Source organism: Gorilla gorilla, chromosome 7, assembly GCF_029281585.2.
Source record: "Gorilla gorilla gorilla isolate KB3781 chromosome 7, NHGRI_mGorGor1-v2.1_pri, whole genome shotgun sequence".
NCBI lineage: Eukaryota > Metazoa > Chordata > Mammalia > Primates > Hominidae > Gorilla > Gorilla gorilla.
Genome location: NC_073231.2, coordinates 60,178,874 through 60,201,061, shown reverse-complemented (window position 1 = coordinate 60,201,061; position 22,188 = coordinate 60,178,874). Strand labels below are relative to the sequence as shown.

General features: G+C 37.2%; 1 protein-coding gene across 2 annotated transcripts in view; it reads right to left on the bottom strand.

Annotated features, from left to right (window-relative positions):
* CA8 (carbonic anhydrase 8) overlaps window positions 1-22,188 on the bottom strand; it is a 92,010-nt gene that overhangs the window by 5,543 nt on the left and 64,279 nt on the right. For both annotated transcript variants that reach the window (XM_004047070.5, XM_019031853.4), the window contains one exon: window positions 13,637-13,806. In XM_004047070.5, the coding sequence (XP_004047118.2) occupies window positions 13,672-13,806 (135 nt within the window). In that variant the 3' untranslated portion in view covers window positions 13,637-13,671. The remainder of the gene's footprint in view (window positions 1-13,636; window positions 13,807-22,188) is intronic.

Genomic DNA, 22,188 nt, shown 5'->3' with positions numbered 1-22,188 from the left:
CTACATCTAAATAATAAGGAAGCTTACTCATAAAGAGAAATTTTCTATTATACAATGATCAGTGTTCATAATGATGACCTCAAAGTATGGCCACATCCTAAGAAGTCTTCTAAACCATCAGCTATTTCAATAGAATTATAGCAGATGCCATCTTTCACATGACTTTTTCTTAACCTTGAATTATCTTTTATGAAGAGGCCCAAGGGAATGAGTGCAAAGCAAATTACTACTGGAGAATTTCCTGAAAAGCTACCAAAAATTTAAAAATCACGTGTTCACACACATCTTACTCCTCAGAGGTTGCTGCAGGTCACAGTACTGATGTAAGTTCCAGTGATTTTGGCTCAGCTCATTGATAACTAACTAAAGTATCCCTCTTTAAGTACAGTAATTCAGTGTAACATCTCCAAAATAGAGTCTTTTAAGAAACAGCAATATGCTAGAAATAAGAACTCTCCTCTTCAGAGGGGGCTCTTTGTCCTGTACACTAGTGGAACACTTCCTCAGGCAGTTTGTACATGCTGCTCTGACCTGGAGTTAGCTGTGTGTCTGATTTACCCATGACACTAGGCTGTGAGCTATGTCAGGGGAGATCTGATCTCTGGTTATGTTTATATTTTCACTCAGCCCCTAGAATACTGCCATACACCAAACAGAAGGTTAAAAATAAATGCCCTTCCATTACAAGCAACGGCATATAGACACCTTCTTTTTCAACCTTCTCACTCATGACAGCATCAGGTCATGAAAGAAGGAAACGGAGGAAGAGGTCAGGAGTCTCAAACACTTTTGAAGAGTCAAAAGAGAAGAGGGAAACATGCCACTGGATTCGGAAACAGAAATCCAAGCACATGAGACATTTTTAAAAGGGTGCCAGATATTACTGTTAATTATTTAACATTATTCTGGAGTACTAGATAATGAAATGAAATAAAATCAGAAAGAAGGAGATAAAACTGTCATGATCGTTGGGTGTTATCAGTGTCTACCTGGAAAACTCAAAATAATCAGCGGAAATCTTACTGAAAACTATATAAAGGTTAATAAGCAAGCCAGGGACAAATCTAATCCATTGTTTTTTCAATAAAAAAAATTAACCAATGGAAAAATCTATAGCTAGTCAAACTCTATAATGATAATAATAGTAATTGCTCACATTTAATGCTAATCCTCCACAAAGCACTGTGATGTGCATTTTACCATAGCTCATGAAATCCTCACATCCCTGGGAGGTTATAACTCTTACTATATCCACTTCATAGATGAGGAAACTAGGGCTGAAAGAGAATCAATAGTTTGCCCAAGTTGTGGAACAGCAAATAGAGGTGCTGTGTTCCCCAAAAAGCCATACTCAAGCTGACTCCAGAGACCAAATATGCAAGTTGGAGTAAATATTGTGAGAACAGAGAATTATAAAATGCATGACAGACATAAAAAACTTTAATAAGCATAGACCTATGCATTTTTCCTTGATATAAAGATTCAATATTGTAAGGTATTAATTCTCCTTACTCTATAAATACAATGCAAATTAAAAATCCTAATAGGATTCCTTTTTCTCTTTTATTTTTGTCTTTCATTTTCTTTTTCTCAACCTCTCTTTCTTTTGCTCTTTATTTCTATCCTTCTGATAAAATGATTTTATGGTTTATCTGAAAAAATTAAACATGTAAAAATAGCCAGAAAAATCCTGCAGAAGATACTAGTAAAGAGGGTCTTGTCTGGCCAAACACTGAAATATACACTAATGCCACATACATTGTGGTCGATGCACATGAATAGACAGATAAATGGAACAGAATAGGGAAATCAAGAATAGAACCAAGTATTTACAGGACATGATATAATGTAAGGAGCCATTTTTAATGAGATTGGCAAGGATGAAAAATTTTAAATATTCAACACTGGTGAAGGTGAAAAGTGTAATCTGACACATAGTTACTGGGAACATAAACATAGAACTCTTGGGAAAAGCAATCTGCATATGGATTACAATAAACTCTTTGACCTAGTAATCTCATCTCTAAGAACTTTTTAAGGAAATGGGTAAGTTAACCACAGTATTATTGATGACAGCTCATCAAATTTTGGCATATACTTAAAAGCAATGTATGTAAAAACATTTTAAAAATAACTATTCAATGACATGAAAAGATATATCATCAAGCTGATTGAAAAATAGCATGCACAGTATAATCTCATAAGGAACATTACATATATATGTAACCCTATGAGACACATATATAAAGAGAGGTCAACGGACAATCATAATGATAAAGGTAACATTTTTGAATCCTTACACTGTGGACAAAAAAAAATGTTAAGCATTTTAATTGCATTATCTCACTGTTATCTTCACAACCACCCTACGAGGTAAATACCACTATAGCCTTCTTTTAAGTGATGAAACAAGAGACAGTTATCAGTTAACGTTTTCAAGGTCACACAACTAATTACTGGTGGAATCTGAATGAAATCTGAGCCATCCCCGCTGTGCTCCAGGGCCTCCATATCCATCAAAACCCCCAGTGCTGGGGATGCTATCACTAAGAGGAGAGTTTGAGAGATGTTTGCTGCTGCTCCATTTTATTCTGTATTGTTTGAATATTCTACTATGAACATGTGCTATATGTGGAGACAAGGAAACAAAAAGCAAACAGAGAAATCAAAGGTGACCTTTGCCACAGCAGTTTCAATAGGTAGGAGATGTAAACTGAAGAGTAAAAAGATGAGAAAGAGATGTAGAATATATTGAACGATTGGTTTAAAAAAATGGCAAAAATGCCTTCTATAAAATACCCAATCAACAGTGCAAGCACAAATTAGCATAACCCTTGTAGAGGGTACTTCAGCAAATATGTTATGAAAAAATGAAAACATATGGTTCTTTCTTCCCAGGAATGTCATTCCTAGGAATTTATCTACAAGAGATAAGAAGGCAAAAGATAAACACAGTGCATAATGTTCTACACTTTGCTGTTGTGAAATGTGGTGTCGTGAAAAGAGCTCAGCATTGGGAGTGGGGCCCACTTAGGTCTGAATTCTTGCTCTGCACTTTACTGGCTGTGACCTTTAGCAAGTTACTCAACGCATCTCAGCCTCAGTTTCTTTATCTCTAAAATGAAAAATAAAAATACCGGTCTCACAGGATTGTTACGAGGACTAAATGAGACAAAATACAGCATCATGTCTGAAATATTAAAAAGCAGTTGTTCTTTTTGTTCCCATCACTCACTAATACGTGTAACTTAGAATGAATAAATAAGCTTTGATCAAAACTCAAGGATAAATCATAGAAGTTGGTAATATTATAAAACGCTAAACTTAGCTTTTAAAGTTATTCAGAAGTAAACCTGTGTTAGGATACTTTGACACTTTCTCCATCTCAATTAGCACTAAACTAATTAGCAAAACTGTTTTACACACTACAGTGAGTCACATTTTTCTTCCTTCTTCTCTAATCCCTGGTGTGTTGTAAGGGTGATTGACTATCCAATTACTTCTTAATTGAATGCACATATTATACATTTTTCACTAGTTCGAGCTTAATGTTTTTAGTTCAGAAATCAAAGTCAATGAAATTAAGTTGAATTGGGATTTGGGCAACTATTATAATAAGAGAAGGTTTGTATTATATCTAATTATAAGTAAATGTGTATTTTAGCCTTATTTCCTATGGAAATATTTCAGGTACAGGAATGTTCCATACACAACTAATTCAGATGATTAATAACACTGTTATTCTTATTTACCATCCTTTATTCCTCATTACAATGATTTTATTGCTAAGATCCGCTAAATATAATTATTATTTAAAGAAAAGATGCCATTAGAGAAACATTGGTTGTATCTTTACTAAAATCCAAATGAACATTCATACCTGCAAAAAACTGCGTTAAGTTTCTCTGCAACATAAAGGTTGCAGGAATTTTCACAGGCTGCTAACAAAAGGAAAACAAAAATCTCGGAATGCTTCAAATACAACCAGTTATATTCATGAAAAAATGTTTATTTACAAAAAACTAAAAATATTACCAACAAAATAGTATTCCAACTCAGTTAACACTTTACAGGTAGAATATCTCATAAAAGATTTTTTTTCCCTTTGGGCATTAGGCAGGAGTAAATGCTGAAGGAGATATTATCAGACAACAAAGGTTTATTGCTTCGGTTTTTTTCTAGGTATGCGGAGTAACCATCTGGAATAATTTAGTTGAAGACCTCTTCAGGCAAAAACTAGATTAAAGAACTTCTTGAGATACAATTCCACTCCGTGCTCCTAAGATGTCTCTGAAAATATGTTCTCTGGACAAGCCCTAAAGACATTTATGAGTTCCTAATAAAACTCATAAAAGAATGAGCAATAAGAATTCAGAGCAATAAAAGCAGTAAGAACTCAGAGATTCTGAAGGGGTTTTAAGAAGCACTGAAATGGAGAACAGACCCATCTGAAACCAATGTGGTTTTATAGTTTTAACAATTAATGTATTACCTGGTGCTACCTGGTGGCAAACTTCTTGACTGGAGAAATCTCCATATTATCCAATAAATATTTCAGATTCTGGGCATTATCTAGATTATTTTAGATTATCTGGGCATTATCTAGTACTGGGCATTATCTAGATTATTTTAGCTTTGTATGTAATGAAAACAAGTTTTAACTGCAATGTTTAAGTAAAACTGAAGTAGCCCAAAGGATGAGGCCAATCTATATGTACCAACATAAAAATATCTCAAAGACCTTTAGTTAAAATGAAAATTTTTGTTTCTAGTATATTCTTGTTAAAAATATTTTTAAATAGCATGTTTCTCACCCTTCTGAGGGTTGTCAGTGTTTACCTTTCTCTTACATGGTTTCTTCTCTAACCAGAACTCCTATGTTAAAATCTTAACCACTAAGGTGATGAGGTGAGGCCTTAGAGAGGTGATTATATTGATCATGTGGGCAGAGCCCTCGTGACTGGGATTACTGCCCTTATAAAAGAGACCCCAGAAAACCAGTAGGCCCCTTCTACCATGTGAGGACACAGTGAGAAGGCACCATTCTACAAAACAAGAAGTGGGCCCTCACCAGATACCAAACCTGCTGGTGCCTTGATCTTGGACTTCCTAGCCTCTAGAACTGTGAGAAACAAATTTCTGTTGCTTAGATGCTAGTTTATGGTATTTTGTTATAGAGGATCAAATGCAAGACATGTAACCCTTTCCCTTCTTCGGGAGATGGCTTCTACCCCCAATAAGGGAGTCTGGGTAAATTACTCCACACTACCATAATCCTTTCCTCACCCTTATGTAATTTCATTTCCATGCTGAGATTTTAGATTCTCTAGTTTTTGCCGTATGTAAGCAATTTGCCATACATAAGCATCAGAACCATAACCTATATATAAATGAGATAAAAATAATAACAAGAAGGTAAATCAGGAGACGTCAGTAATTTTATCATGTTTCTGTGTTTCCTCAATAATTGCTAACACCTAGCTACATATCAGTAGATCTAATGTAGATCAGTTTTCCAGGGCCCATTTTTAAAAGACTTCATATAAATAGCTCAGATATTTAAATCAAATGCCAATAATACTACCTTATTTTGTGGATGACAATAACAAACCACCACACTCCTCCCCAACAATTCCATCACTCCCACTGTGCTCAGATGTGGATTCAGAATCCTTCTCAACACACTCCAGACAGCTGGTACAAATCAACCAGAGCTGGCATTCAAGTTTGAGTGCTACATGTCTTCTTGTCTTTTATTATTTTATATATTTTTTATTTAATCTTGTATTTAATCTTGTATTTATTATCTTGTATTTAATCTTGCCATAACAATCCTATGTAGAAGAGAAGGGAGATGCTCTTGCAACAGTCATGAGGAGATGACGCTAATTTTATGGGTTGTGATGACAAAGATGGAAACACATAGATGGCTTTGAGAGCTATCAGAAGGCAAATCTGCAGAACTTGATAAATTGGAAATATGGGGTAAGGTAAAGAAGAGAGGTGTCATGCACAACTCAGGTTTCAAAGAAAACTGGAAGAGAGGCAGGTCTGTGAAGGAAGACCATAAATTCAATATTGTATATGTTGAGTTTGAGATGTCTTTGACACATCTAAAAGAAAAGTTCTACAGACAGCTGGGCATTCAATTCTAGAAGTTAATTAAGAGACCTAGTCTAGGAATGTAAATGAGTCATGTGTTGTTAGTGGTGACAAGTTGTGAGAATGGATGAGTTCACCTACAGAGACAGCCCCAAAGGCTGAACCATGAGGACTCCAACATTAAGTAGCCTCCTAAAAGAACATTCGTGCAGCATGCAGAGGATGAAAGGTGGTGCAGGCAGAAAGAAAACTGGGTATATGGACACCAAAATAAGAACGTGGCAAGAAGGCAGGCAGTATCAGAACCTGCTGAGAGATCCAGTAAAATGAGGTCTAAAAATGCCCCTTAAAAAATGTATCATTTTTTGGTGAGGAAAAAAATGAACATTCCTTTTGTTGCATCACTATATAACAATAAAATATCTAAAATATGTAAAAGACAACCTACAGTCATACTTTCATAATTTCCAAATAATTCCAAGATAAATATGACGTTCACAGAAGTAAGTAAATACTTCCATTTAATTGACAAATATTTATCTGTAAGGTACTAGATGAGGCTCTAGATTGGTCAACTAGGTTTACTTCATTATTTCCTAACCTAGAAATTTTAAATTTCATGTTGTACTTTAATGCAACTATAATCATCTCCTTCAAAGCTGAAAGCTGTTCAGAATCAGAATTGACCAATAGAACAAAATAAATATCTGAATTTTTAAGGGCATTATTTTTAAATGACTGTTTCCATCAGTTTCATTGGTTGTATAGTTTGATAGCTTTATGTACTTTGGGAAGACAAACTTTCTGGGACTCAGTTTCTTTTTTTTTTTTTTGAGATGGAGTCTCGCTCTGTCACCCAGGTTGGAGTGCAGTGGCGCGATCTCGGATCACTGCAATCTCCACCTCCAGGGTTCACGCCATTTTCCTGCCTCAGCCTCCTGAGTAGCTGGGACTACAGGCGCCTGCCACCATTCCCAGCTAATTTTTTTTTTTTTTTTTTTGTATTTTTAGTAGAGACAGGGTTTCACCATGTTAGCCAGGATGCTCTTATCTCCTGACCTCATGATCCGCCTGCCTCGGCCTCACAAACTGCTGGGATTACAGGCATGAGCCACCACGACTGGCCAGGACTCAGTTTCTTTATTGATAAAATTTTCAAAAAGCAATGTCCATCTTGAAGAGTTGTTCTGAGGTGAAATGAAACATATATGAACCGCACCTCATAGTTCTTGGCACTCTATGGCACACTGCAATTTATTACAAACAAATTATTATTACTACTGGAGGGTTTCCATGAAGGGTTTGTTAGCCTTTAACTCAAGTATAAAATTTAAAAACTATTTTTTAATTTATGCTGACTTCATGCTGTGTCTAAGATAGCTTAACAAGATCTCAGCACACATCCAGGATTCAACCTTCCATCCCTAAAGGGCATGTGGAGGAGAGGCTGGGGCATCTATGGGCTCTGGCCCCCACCTGTAGACTCTACCATACTCCCTATTTTAGGTCCTCCAAGATCACAACGAATGCTTTGGATCATTCCAAAGCACATACCAAAACATATTCTGCAATCTCGTATTATTATCTGGTTAAATAAATTTGTGAAATGCTGTATACTATACCATACCCTCTTGGAGTTCACATAGGTCCCTGGCATATTAAAGGTTCTCAGAAGTCTTGCATGAAGAAAACCTGCTTAATGAAGTATGTTACAAACTTGTTCGACTCTACTACATACACATTTATAGTCTCGTGGAGTAAAACTAAAACTGCTAAGTACAGTAGAAAACAAAGAAAAAATAATAATTTAAAACTAAACTAACACGGTACTAAACTCAGAAAGCAAAGAAGGATTAGTAAGGCCAGTTTACTTGGGAAAAAGACTTCATGGAGGTAAAACCTGGTCCTTCAAATATCAACAGCATTTAAATAGAAAACAGAGAGGAGAACATTCTAGACTTTAGGTTGGTAGATTTCTAGGAGTGACCCAAAAAAGGCAGACAGCTAAAACAAATTGTCAAGGTGCTAAGATTAGAGATACAAAAAAGAAAAATGAGATGCTTACAAATAGAAAACTGAAGGTCAGGTAAAATTTTATTGAAAGAAAAAGGATAACTTCCCCAATTGTCACTACTCTTACACAGTCTAATATGAACTCTTTGTATCTGCCTAGTAACAATCCAGTTTTTAATAAAGGTTCAATTCCTTAACCCCTTATTTTAATCTGAATGAGGTAGACTTTTAGGCAATGCTCTCAGTTTTTCCAATTGAAAAAATAGTAATCTCAGTATAAATCCTATTTTGATTCTATTTTCCCTCTATTTTTAATATTTTTAATCATAATGAAATGCTGACATAAAAGCTTTATTTGATACTACTGCTTCTATAATACCCTCTTTTAAGAGGTACAGAAAATATTAAAACAAATTTATTCAATGCTTTTTTAAAAAAGTATCTCCTTATACTCCTGATTAAAGTATAGGTGATTTCCAATGATTTCTGCACTTTTTTTTAGCATTTTTAGTAATTTCCTCAGATGAATTTTTAAGCTTTATGTTTCCAGTTGGAGACTTACTAACAAAACCTAATTCATAAAAAAAATTCACTTCATTTTCCTCATTTACCTGCTTCCTGTTCTCTCTGGTTTCTCTTTTCCATGATAAATCTAATAGAGACACAGCAAAGCATATTCATCATAAACCAGGGAACTATAATATCCAGTGCTCGAAGGGCCTTTGTGAGGTCTGTTGGAACATTTCCCCAATCCCTGTCCAGGCAGGTTCCCCCACCTAAACCACCTAGGAACCTCAAGTACTTAATGCCTTAGTCTTCCTCGAAAACCCACTCAAGATTTAAACCACCTACTTACAGGAAAGGTCTTTCTTGGAGCCTCTAGAAATAAATTCTTTCCTTAGCTAATTCAAAGCGTTTTGCTGATACTTGAAAGCCATTTTTTAATGTCCACTTTTGAGTATACATGAGGTAAAAGGCATGAAAGAACATGTTTAAATGACAAACTGGTCACAGTGATTTCCTTATGGAAAAATATATTCTTTAGGTTTAAAATCATGAAATCTACTGTATCCAGGGTATCAGAACATATTAACATTCGACATACAAGTTGGCCCATGACTGCAAAACATTCTTCCTCCCAAACACAATTTTGTTTTAATTCATAGTGGGAGGAAAAAATCATTCTGAAATTTTTATCCATGATAAATTATTAACATTTCGAAAACATAAAAAGGAAGAGATATATTTTAAAGCAGGAATTATTTTCTTTGTTTAGTAATCTTGAAGAGAGCTCATACAGCTCTTGTATTTTTCATTGGTGGGTTAATAATTTTTATATCACATAATCAAAACATAATAGGTATTCTGAGCATCCTTGGTGTTTTGGCATTTTACTGAAATCATTTTGAGATCTGGTAGGAAATCCATTCCAGTTGGAGGAAATTCTATGAGATATAATAAATAGAAAACAGCTACATCTATAGAGCCTTCAGTCCTCACCCTAATGCTGTGCACCATGTTAAATTATCAGAGGAGAGTCCAAGTTCTACTGACTGAAAATATGGCTTTGAGCTTTCCATTTAATCTGGAAGGATAATAGCTTTCACCTACTTGGTCATTCAGAGTAAACATTCTCACTTTCCTTTCCTCACACAGGCACCCCCTTCTCTATAATGCCTTATCCTCTTCTAACCTGTAACTCTTTTAGGTTATCAAAGAAGACTGATATGAAATTGATACTTGCTATAGCTTTATTAAAGCTAAGAAGACAATATTATTAACCGCAAAAGCACAAGTAGGGAAGAGTTCAACAGTCAAGGATAACTTCAAAGATCCCAAAAGAAAAATAAGGGCAAGTTTGACAATGGGACTATTTGGAGATGCTTGCTGAATAACCCCATTTTTCTGGCTTTGTTTCTTTTTTAACGTATTTAGGGCATTCTTATTTTTCCACATTTAAGGCAGAAAAAAAAGAGAAACTAAAGAGCCGTGTGACATTGCTTTTTACAGAAAATAATTATAATTCATTATAGTTACTGTAAACATGTATACAGCTTAACAATATTTAGGTCACAAGCGAGACAGTCTTTGAGCGTCAGAATAGCCTTTTAAAAATGGGCTAACACTTTATGAAGTAAAAAGGCAAATAATCAAATAACCATTTTGCTGGAAGATGAGTACCAATGTCATGATACCAAAAGTAACAAGTAAACTGGACCTTAAACTTGTTATATCATTTGTTCATTGTTATTAAAATACATTTAGTTCTCCTGCATCATATAGAAAATTCAATGGGTAAAGGATCATTTAATATCAATAGGCACCCATAAATCTGAATTAGCACCGCTGAACCAAAGAATTTCCAGCACCTGGATGACTTACATACTAATTCTTTAAACAAGTATAATACAAAATCATAGTTCATACTTCTTAAATGGTAATATAAAAAGTCACAGATTACTCATGGGAATAATAAAGCTTGGTTATCAAAGTCTTCCAGGTGCCCAGACATGTCATTTTTTTAAAAATCTGTCATTTTAAGTCTAAAACTAAAGTTATTTCAGTAAAACATAGCTAAAATATATCTGAATTATTTTAAACATTTTTTAGAGAACTACCAGAGAAATGTCTTTTCCTTTTTAGTTCTAAGAGCTTAAATGAAACATTCATGCATTAAATTCAAAGTCTGACTGTCAAATCATTTCACTTTAATAAAAATTTGAATTACCTGCCTTAGGGCATTATTAAATATCAAATAAAAAGTACACACACATAAGTCTGATTCCCAATATAATTTTTATATAGAACTCTGACTAGATTTGTATTACACATTTCAAGATAAAAGGATAAAAAAAGTATTCATAAAAAAATGAAATAAGAATTAGTCACCTTAGAATTCCTGTACCATTCTTAGGAATTTGGGAGCAAATTATCCCCTTTAAGTAATCTCAGCCACCAACATAAGAACATAAATATATCTTCCTTTTAGAAATAGTACCTAAATTGTAATTAACTCAAAACTTTGAAAAACTACACATTATTCATCTATCATATAAAGAATATGAAGTATGTGAAATATACAAAATCTCATAAACAACGTTTCTCTGTGTGTGTGTGTGTGTGCGTGCATGTGTGTAAAAGAGAGAGAGAAAATAATAATAATCATTTAGATATTTAGAGAATGGCAACTCTGGTCTAGGACCAGATACAAACCAAACATTCAAGGGAATAATCTCCCTTCATTAAAAGTATCATTTACAGGTATTGACATTCACAGGGAGTATACTAACTAAACCTAGACTGGAGAAATGCATAAATTCACGCTTTGCAATCCTCATCCCACCCCCGCTGCCTCTTGGCCTCTCCTGTGAACACATCCTTCCCTCTTCCTCTGCTCCTATCCCATCTTCGCTGCTGCTCTCCCACTCCTAGCTCCTGCCCCATTCATCATTAAATGGTAAGAGCAAGTCATGGGTACACAGCAGCTCTAAACCACCACCTCCTTCTTTCTTCCTTCCCATTGCAGCACAGAGAGTGCCCATCCTCTCAGCAAAAGCCAGTCTCCCTGTGCGCTTAGGATTTCATCCCTTTCAACTTTTCAGACTTCACTGCTCCAGCTCCTCCCAGAAGCAGTACCTTCAGCCTCCCTCCATCTACTTGCTCCTTTCCCACACCCCAGCATATAGACAAGTTCTATTTCTTTTGTTTAAAAAAGAAAAGAAAAAAAAAGATTTCCTCAATCCCACCCCCTCTCTGTTGCTGCGGCCTCCTGCCCCACCCCAGCCCACCAAGATGGCTGCGACCTGGAGTCTCCAGTTCCTCCCTTCCTATGGCCTTCAGCCTGCTGCAACCACATCCCTTCTTGATGTGTCACTCGACTGCCAGTGTGGCAAAACTCTTTAACCTCTGCCCATGTCGTGGTGAAGAAAAAGGGCTCTGCCAGTCAAGCTGCCTGGATCTCCTTCAGCTCCACTGCTCAATAACTGTATTACTTTGGCCCGTAACCTAACTTATCTGTGTCTTGGCTAACTTGTCTGTAAAGCCTCCCACAAGATTTTATGCACACTTAACTAAGTAACCCCATTAGATCCATCAGAACATTATATGAACATATACAATGTCTACACCCAATACGTCCCTATTTCAACCCAGACTTGTTTTCTGTTCTCTACTCTTGAAATGCTAATGACCTTCATGACCAGAGTCCGCTGTTGCAGTTTGCGGTTGACAGGCATCTCTCACTCACTGTGCTGCAACTCAACTCTTTATCTTCAACCAAACAGGGCCTCCCCGCAGCTTTCCCACTGCCACTCAGTGGCACTCCATCCAGGGTTTCCAAAGTGTAAAACCCCGGAATTTATCTTTGACACTTCCATCTCCCTCCACCCCTCATCCAATTCATCACTAGCTATAACCTGCGATTTCTATTTCACATACATCAACTTCTCTCCACCTCCACTGTTCCTATTCTGGTGTCCAAGCCTCTGCATCTATCACCCTGGCTACCTGGCAGACTTCTTCGTTTTTTTTGTTTTGTTTTATTTTGTTTGAGACACGATCTCAATCTGTCACCCAGGCTGGAGAACAGTGGTGTGATCTCAGCTGACTGTGGCCTCCACCTCCCAGGCTCAAGTGATCCTCCCACCTCAGCCTCCTGAATAGCTGGGACTACAAGCGTATGCCACCACACCCAGCTAATTTTTAAATTGTTTATAGAGATGAGATTTCGCTGCTTCCCTAGGTTCTATTCCAACAGATGCTTTCCCCTTGGGAAGCTGTGGTTTGCCAGTGATGTACAATGACCTATGCACTTAGGCAATTTACAAGGTAAATAAATAATCCAATATATAGTCTTTTTTATATTTTATCTCTTCCATGTTTGTGATATTTTATTTTGTTAGTTCCTTAAGAGTAAGGAATACATACATTGAATTCGATATATTAAAATACATAGATTATGTTTCAATCAATAGTGTATCATATTCAGATAATTAATAAGTGCTTCTCAATTTATCATATAAAAGGCACTTCCATAGAAGAAGTATTTCAATGCATGCCAGATATGCTCCCTACCCTGAGAAACAAGAGGATCAATTCTGCAGGAGACGAGAATGGTCCACACTGAGGCTCACACGCTCCCCAAGTCCCCTCCTATGTGCTCCTTGGTCACTGGGACATGACTGGTGCTGCTTCAAGGGGACAACATGGTAAGTTACTAAAGAGGTATGCATGTCACTTTTTCTGGGCCTGAGGGTGTCTGTTCTTATGAAAGCCACCAAAACTTGGAATTAAAGGCTACTCTGATAGGAAAATATAATCATAGTTTTTCTTCAATACTGCATAAAATTAAAATACCTACTTGACCTGTAATTAACAGAGCTCAAGAATGTGTCATAAATTTTATCAAGATGAAGTACATATGCTTTTATTACTAAATTACCAGGATCACAATAAGTGTACCTTTGGTATGGTAGGTTTAAGTAGCTGTGCACCTCATTTTCCTTACTTAATCTGGACATACCCTCATGAAGACAGACTTGTTCCTGTCCTCTTTGGCTACTGAAATGCAGCTCTAATGACTCTGTCACTAAGAGGCTGAGTGGGCCGAAAGTTGTCTCCCAAAATCCCATCACAGCCTTCCACAAGTTCTGCCCCCTTAACATGTGTCCTCAGCCTTCGAAATTCTTCTATCTGAAAATAAAAGCAGAAGAAAATAGATTAATCAATTATCGGACATTAACAAGATTGGAGTTTCATAAATGACATGCATAAAATATGTATAAATTACAAGAATTATTGAAGAGAAAATTAAAATTAAGCTTCAAAAAGAAAAAAAAACAGACTTAATTCTTCCAGACCTAAGACATTAGAGAGGACCCTTCCAAGAGATGACAACAGAAGTAGACATATCAAGGTCTCTGAACAACTCAAATAGATAAAGAAATCTGCTCCATTTGTTAATGTAAAAATGATACAGGCCCGGCACAGTGGCTCACGCCTGTAATCCCATCACTTTGGGTGGCCAAGACGGGCAGGTCACAAGGTCAAGAGTTCAACACCAGCCTGATCAACATGGTGAAACCCTGTCTCTACTAAAAATACAAAAATTAGCCAGGCGTGGTGGTGCACACCTGTAATCCCAGCTACTCAGGAGGCTGAGGCAGGAGAAATCACTTGAACCCATGAGGCGGAGGTTGCAGTGAGCCGAGATCACACCATTGCACTCCAGCCTGAGTGACAGAGCCAGACTCCATCTCCAAAAAACAATGACACAAACCTCTCCCAAAAAGGTTTTATGCCTATCTATAGCATAATAAGAAAAAGTGAGCAAATGAATGTGCTCTTAAATGCTTTCCAAGTACATTTTAATTAATGGATTCTTATGTTACTGTATGTAAACACTGATTAGATCTTAGATTTATCAGATAGATTCAAGGTTTCCTTTCATCAAAAGACGTTTGCCACTTTTCTAGCCCTCTGGAGAGCACAGGTCCAAAAAAATGATTTTCCAAAAGTCTGAGCCCAACTTCCTGTCTTTACAATATTGATTTTCAAGTTCATTTCCCTTTCTTGGGTGGGCTCTCCAGGTCCCATGGCTTCCCCACTGTAAGTGAAGAGGTTCTCAGAGTCCTCAGGGACATTGCCCATCAGCCGCCCTACAGTTTCTCTAAGAACCCAGAGCCTGCCAGACGTGACTCTCTGGGAAATACTAATGTTTAAGCAACACGCAAAAGTGATGAGCATTCCCCAGGATTATTCCCATCTATCAATTTAACTACAGGGTTCATTGTCTGTTAATTCACTTAAGTGCCACACAGTCACATGACACATTCTTCATTCCATATACAGAAGGGGAAACTGAGGCTGGAAGTTTTGAAAATTACCAGATTAGCTAGTGGGTAAGTCTGACAATTCCAAGTCTACCTGCTCTTTTCTCAGCTCCACAGCTATCTCTTTGGGAATTCTAGTCAATTCAATATAATCTATCTCCTTCACATACCCCAGGGTATTGAGCAAACGTGATTTGGGCAGCATCAATCCACCAAAAGTCCACCATCTGTGTATCAAGGGATTATATCCACAAAGATCCTTAATATGACATAGCTATAGAATTCTGCCATTCATAAAGAGAAATGAAACACAAGACAGCAACTAATTCAGGGGTTTCAACAAAGTCAAGAGACACCTATAGAGACTTTAGGGGGCCCATGAAAGCCCTGAATGATATGCAAATTTTTACATGTGCATTTTCCTCAGGAGAGGCTCCCTGACTCCAAGAGTTGAATCCCACAACATTCTAATTCAACACACTCATACATAGAGTTGGAAAAAAATTAAACGGCTAGTTTGATTAGAATCCGGGTCAGAAAGCCAGCTTCTTTTCTGTGGGTTTTTTTTTTTCTCTCTGTACTTACATGCGCTTCGAATGTCTTATTTTTCCATGTCACTGAATACTGATTGATTTCCCTTAATGAGATTAAGTCTGACCCAACTGGGATTGTCCTGTTTAGTTTTTTATTATACCTATATGCTGTATTTACATAGAGGAGCCAGTCAGATAAGCAATCAGCTGTTTAATCTACTTGATGGTTTTTCGCTAGATCTTCTTCAGCTATTAGAATGAAAATACGAGTAGCATCTATTGCTTGTTGCATCTGAAAAACTTCTAGAGACGAAGCTGCATGAGAATCCCTTATTATTTGCTTTCACCTTGAAGTTTTCCCTAAGTACAGAGTGAAAAGGAACCTGGTCAGTGAGAGAATCTTATGCTTTTTCAAAAAGAAGAATATCACGGTGAGGGCAGTGGACTCTGCACCCAAAGGCCAATTCTTGTCGTGCTCTGCCACCTAAGACCCAAACGATCAAATGACTTCACCTCTTCAAACCTCAGTTTCCACATGTGTATAACAGACATAATAATAACAGTATTCACAAGGATAGCCTAGGAAATAAGAAAGAACATTCATGAAAATCACTCAGCATAGTTCCAAGCACATAGGAAGTGTCTGACAAATACTAGCACTTCTATTGCACAACTTCTTTTGAAGTGAAACCTTCAGCACTTTGAGATATTTAGCTACAGTTGTATATGCAGAAAGTATTTATAATAAACCAATAATTCACTGAGGAAATTTAAAGTCATCTCTCCTAGCATTCACTTTCCGTGTAATCATACTTAATACCTGCAACCTGAACCTATGAAGCATGCACAGGTCACTGAGGAGCAATGTGGGCTGGGAACTTTACTGCCTCAACATATGAAAGAATCCATTTTTTATTGACTTTGAAGATTATTTTAAAGCTGGGTTAATTTTATATTTATGCATTCTGAACTGGAGATAAACCTTTCAAGCCCCAGGCCTCACCCTGAAGCACATTCTGTGAAAACAACTTCTTCCAGAAGAGATGATCTGAATCAACAGCCAGCCAGTCTCAAATCACTGTACTCTCAGAGAAAACTATTTCACAAGAAATGTTTTTCTCTGATCACAGCAACACTTTGAAGACTTCCAATATCAACAGAGATGGAGGGGAAAATGTGTCTTTCTGAAATGCCAATTTTTCTAAAGCAACCACCCCGAAAACCCTTTAGTCACTTCAAATGGTTTCAAGTGCACACTGAATCAGCCACACTGAAATGAGAGATTGTGATAAATGAACAGAATAATAGAATAATATTTCGGGATAGAAATCTTTAATGAAACTCAAATGTCAAGGCCTTCCAGAGACCCTTATTATCACATATATCTGAATGTATTACTGCATCTATTGTTAATGCTACTCCACTTAAACATAGTATGTGTTATTTGTTTTTAACCAATTTAAGAGAAAACTGAATGCGGGGCACCAACATTGAACATTTCATGGAGAAGTCCCCATCTTCTGAAGGTATTAGATTCAACAGCCACTGTTCTTTGAACTACAGGTGCACTCCAATTGGTCTAAGACATTTATTTCAATCTTCACTGCCTCACAAACCAAATTATCCACTAAAAGTTCAGCTTTAAAACTGCTTCTTTATTAATGCATTCAAAGGGCTAATTTCCAGGGTTTGCAGTTTAGTGCTACTTTACTTTCAGGAGTTCCCAAGTTCTAACAGATTTATTTTGACTTGCATTTCATGTGTCATCATGTTAAAAGAGAAATACAACACATAAAAGTCAGTATGCTCTATCCATTAACCCATCTATGGACATTTATGTGGTTTCCCTGTCTTGGCTTAATGAACATGGGAGTGCAGATATCTCTTCAAGATACTGACTTCAATTTCTTTCAATCTATATCCAGAAGTGGAAATCAACAAGACATGGAAACACAAGTATTGTATGAACTCACTTATATGTGGAATCTAAAACAATCAAACTCTTAGAAGCAGAGAGAAGAATGGCAGCTGCCAAGAGCTGGCAGGAAGCAGAAATGGGGATATAACGGTTAAAGGGTATAAAATTTCAGTTATGCAAGATAAATAAGTCCTCGAGGTCTCCTATACAGCACAGTACCTACAGTTAACAATACTGCATTGTACACTTTAAAATGCTAAGATGGTAGATCTTATGTTAAGCGTTCTGACCCAGTAAAATATTTTAACAACAAAGGACATGGGAGGAAACTTTGGGAGGTGACAGACATTTTACGACCTTGATAAAATGGTTCTTTATAAAAGTTAGTGCTCTCATTTCCTTTTATTATCAATAACAAGAGTCAGAATAACACAATTCCAAATGGTACTAATCAAATTAAAAAGTCAAAAGCAAATTGTACTTAAACAGTCCATATATGTATACAGAGACAGATATAGACAAACAGAGAGGACTCTCCACCTTTCATGTACTGCAACCTTGTTTTTGCCTCATTTCTCTTCTACCCCATTATATAATGTTCTATCTAAAACCAATGCTCCCTCTTCCTTACCAACCTCTCATTCATAAACCAACTCTCACTCTGTCACAACTCTTTAATCGATCTTTTCAATTTTTTTGAGGAAGAGTAGGAAGAACATTCACTCCCTGGTAACACTGACGTCAACGGTCCTGATGCCATCCCCAGCCTAAAGGAGCCCCAACTTTGGCCGCTGTCGGCCCTCATCACCTCAAGCGAGTTTCTGAGCCACACAGATTTAAACATACTAAAGAATTACAGATTAGAGAGCTCACAACCACAGGGAAAGTGCTGCCTATCACTTAAGACACTGAGAAAATACATATAAAAATCTCTACAAGCAATTAAAAATAACACATTTTAAGAAAGGGAAGAAAGAGTCTTCCCAGAGAGAAGATCCTTGATTTGCACTGTCCAGGATGGCAGCCACCAGGCCCACACGGCCACCAAGCACTTGAAATTTGGCTTGTCCAATCTGAGATGTGCTGGAAGTGCAGAATACACACTGCAAGGCAAAGACTCAGTATGAAAATAAGAAGAGAAATCTCATCAATAACTTTTTACCTTGACTACATGCTAAAATGATAGTATTTTGCACGTATTGGGTTAAATACACTATTTGAATTAATTTCTTAATTTCACCTGTTTCTTTTGACTTTTTTTTTTTTTTTACCACGGCTACTAGAAAGTTTAATATGTGGATCACATCATGTTTCCACTAGACAGGACTGGCCTAGCGCTGCCCTTCACACGCACCTTCAGGACCTCGGCATTCTCGGGTTATAGCGCTGATCTCAATCACGTCTTTACAATTCGTAAAGAAGAATGCAGGTACATATGAAACAGTGGTTCTCAAAGTATCCTCCCAGAATAAAAGTGTAAGTTGTCAGCAACTACCCCAGACCTACTGAATCAGCAACACAGGGGTGGAACCCAGCAATCTGTGCTTCAACAAGCCTTCCAGGGGATCTGACACATGCTCAAGTCTGAGAACCACGGATGTCTTCATCTGTTTTGTGCTGTTATAACAGAATACCTGAGACTGGATGATATATAAAGAACAGAAATGTATTTTCTCACAGTTCTGGAGGCTGGAAGTCCAAGATCAAGACATTTGGCATTTGGTGAGGGCATCCTCCATTCGTCCTCATGTAGCAGAAGGCAGAAGGACAAGTGAGCCAACAAGAAAATGCTGTGTGAAGCCTCTTTCTTAAGGGCCTTAATCCATTAACAAGGGAAGGACCCTCATGGCCTAAACACCTCTTAAAGGTCCCACGTCTTAATACATCACATTGGCAACACCTCAGTTTTGGAGGGGACCCATTCAGGTGGGTCCTGAAGAAAGGACAGAGAAGAAAATCTCCAACAAATGTTCCCAATCATTGAAAATCTACAACAAATGTTCCCAATCATTTGAAGTGATTGTCAAACATAACCATGCTGTGGCCCTGCGGCAACCTGGACTTTAGGGAAACAGCCCCTTTGATTCCATATAGAGCATGAAGACCCCTGAGAAAGACTTGCTGCTTCGTGAATGGGGTCAGACTTCCTTGATTGTCCAGGGCCAGATGTGCTTCCAGATCCCACAGGCTGAGCACATGCCAGGCACTAACTCGGGCTGTCAGGATGTAAAGAGTCCTACTTTCCAACCCACAGGAAACATGGAATGCAGAGGGAATGAAGAGGAGGAAAGACTGACGAAAACAACATTTAAAGCAGTTTTCAATATTCTAGAAGATGTATCATGTATCCACAGGGTGAAAAAACAATAAACACATTCATATTCCTTCATTTCACTGGTGTTATTTTAAGTTGAAAGGAAAAAACAGACATTTAATATGAAAATGTAGATAAGCTAAGAAATAGATAAGTAGGGAGGGAATGCAGAAAAAGGAGGAAGAAAAGGGCAGGAAAAGGAGAGCAAAACTTAATTATCAACCCATTTCTGTATGTGTACATACATATTTGCACAGATGGCACTGTACCATAATACCCTGTTCTATCAATTCTAAGATTAATATGTATTCACATTTTAATGACTCTGTGAAATCAGAATATGTCTTAAAATTTCTGTTGTTAGATTTGGTAATGTTTTGGTATTTGTATTCTGTTCTTGGAATCTCATTTCCAAACATGACAATCCAGCTGATTGGCTTCCGAATGCTCAGACTGTCGTTTATATTACAGTTATTTAATGGTTAAAATGTCCATAATCAATGAGTGGATAAAAAAACTGTGGTGTGTGGTGTGTGTACATATATATACATACACACACACACACACACACACACACACACACCCCGAGTCCCCACTTTGGGGACTCAGGGGGAAAGGGTGGGAAGGGGGTGAGGGATAAAAGACTACAAGTTGGGTTCAGTGTATACTGCTTGGGTGATGGGTCCACCAAAATCTCACAAATCACCACTAAAGAACTTACTCGTGTAACCAAATACCACCTGTTCCCTAAACACCTATGGAAATAAAAAATTTTTAATAAAGTTATTTAATGGTTAGAGATAATTTTTAAAAAAGAAATATATACTCATTCAGATCCGTCCAATTGTGTTTTTCTCCCTACATAAGGCATGCTAACCAGGAATAATATGAAAAATTCAGCTAAGAAGGGGCTTCCAATTTTAGAATTCCTATTCTAGAATTCCTATTAATAGTACTCAGGACAATGTATGATGGGCTTAACAGTCCACACTACACTTCAGCTGAAGTCTACACCTCCCTGAATCACAGCTACTATGCATTTAATAGGAAACCATTATGATTTAGAACTTCTTCAATGTTGCTAGTGCCAATACTATTATCCTATGGCAGGTAATGCATGTCAAGATACCAACTGTTTCCACAATAATATTCAGCAGCTTAATTACATATATAAACCTTATGGTATAGAAGAAAACACTGTTCTTTAATGTAATGCAAATTTTTTAATTTCTCAATATAATCAGCTATGTGGAAACTCCACCTGCCATTCATTGTTCCTTTTGCTATTTTATATGTCAAGCATCTCTCTCCTCCCCTTCTCAATTTTTGAGGTTTCTCAATTTTTCTTGGTCTGACTCCTAGAATCACATCCTCTTCTTTTGATTCCTCTCACTTTTGCTGCCTTCTTTGGACCTTTTCCATTTTTGCTCTACTTCCTGTGAAATTCTATGAGCAGCACCAAGTAAAACATTCAAGGACAGACTGATTTATATTCCCCTAAGATTACAATTTTTTTCTAAATCACTCTAAATTGCATTTTAATATACGTAAATGTGTGTCTGTGTGTGTCTACATTTAACTCTGCTGCCCTCTGAACAGATGCTATGATGGAGCTCTGTGCTAACAGCACCTAAATCTTCTCCTTGAGAAGTACAGCTAATTGAAAAGTCATCTGTTTTCAAGGGTAGTTGAGATTATTCCTTCTAATATGCATTCATTCAGCTTCGGCTCCCCTGTGGTAAGATATGGTTTATCTCCCAATAATCAGGGAGCATGACTTTAGTAGGTTAGGGTCAGACTTTGTCACTGGCCTATTTCAAGGAAAAATACAAAGTTAGGTTCCCTTTGAAGCCAGAGAGCCTAAGGCACAATGGTCTATCTCTGGATCTTAGCATAATACACTGGCCAGTACAGTAGTAAAATATTGTATCATATCTACAGGATCAGTTAACATTCTCAATATAGTTCAGCATTAACACTGTGAATGCTGGCAAGGGAATCCTTAAAGGAATTCTAGGTGGAAATGGGAATGTTGGGCACTCAACAAGTCTAAACCTTTCAATAAATTAAGATTTGTTGTGATTATAAAGAACATTTTTGTTTTTGAGATTTGCCCAGGCTGGAGTGGAGTGGTACAGTCTCGGTTCACTGCAACTTCCGCCTCCCAGGTTCAAGTCATTCTCCTGCCTCAGCCTCCCAAGTAGCTGGGATTACAGGTGCCTGCCACCACACCTGACTAATTTTTGTATCTTTAGTAGAGACAGGTTTCACCATGCTGGCCAGGCAGGTCTCAAACTCCTGACCTCAGATGATCCGTCCACCTCAGCCTCCTGAAGTGCTCGGATTACAGGCGTGAGCCACTGCGCCTGGCCAAGAAAAAAAAAGTTTCACTAAAAGATCTGATCTACTTTTAGGAAATTACCCTCGATAAAGTAATGCTGAACAAATGTGACTATAGACACCCAGCTCGTCTACTTT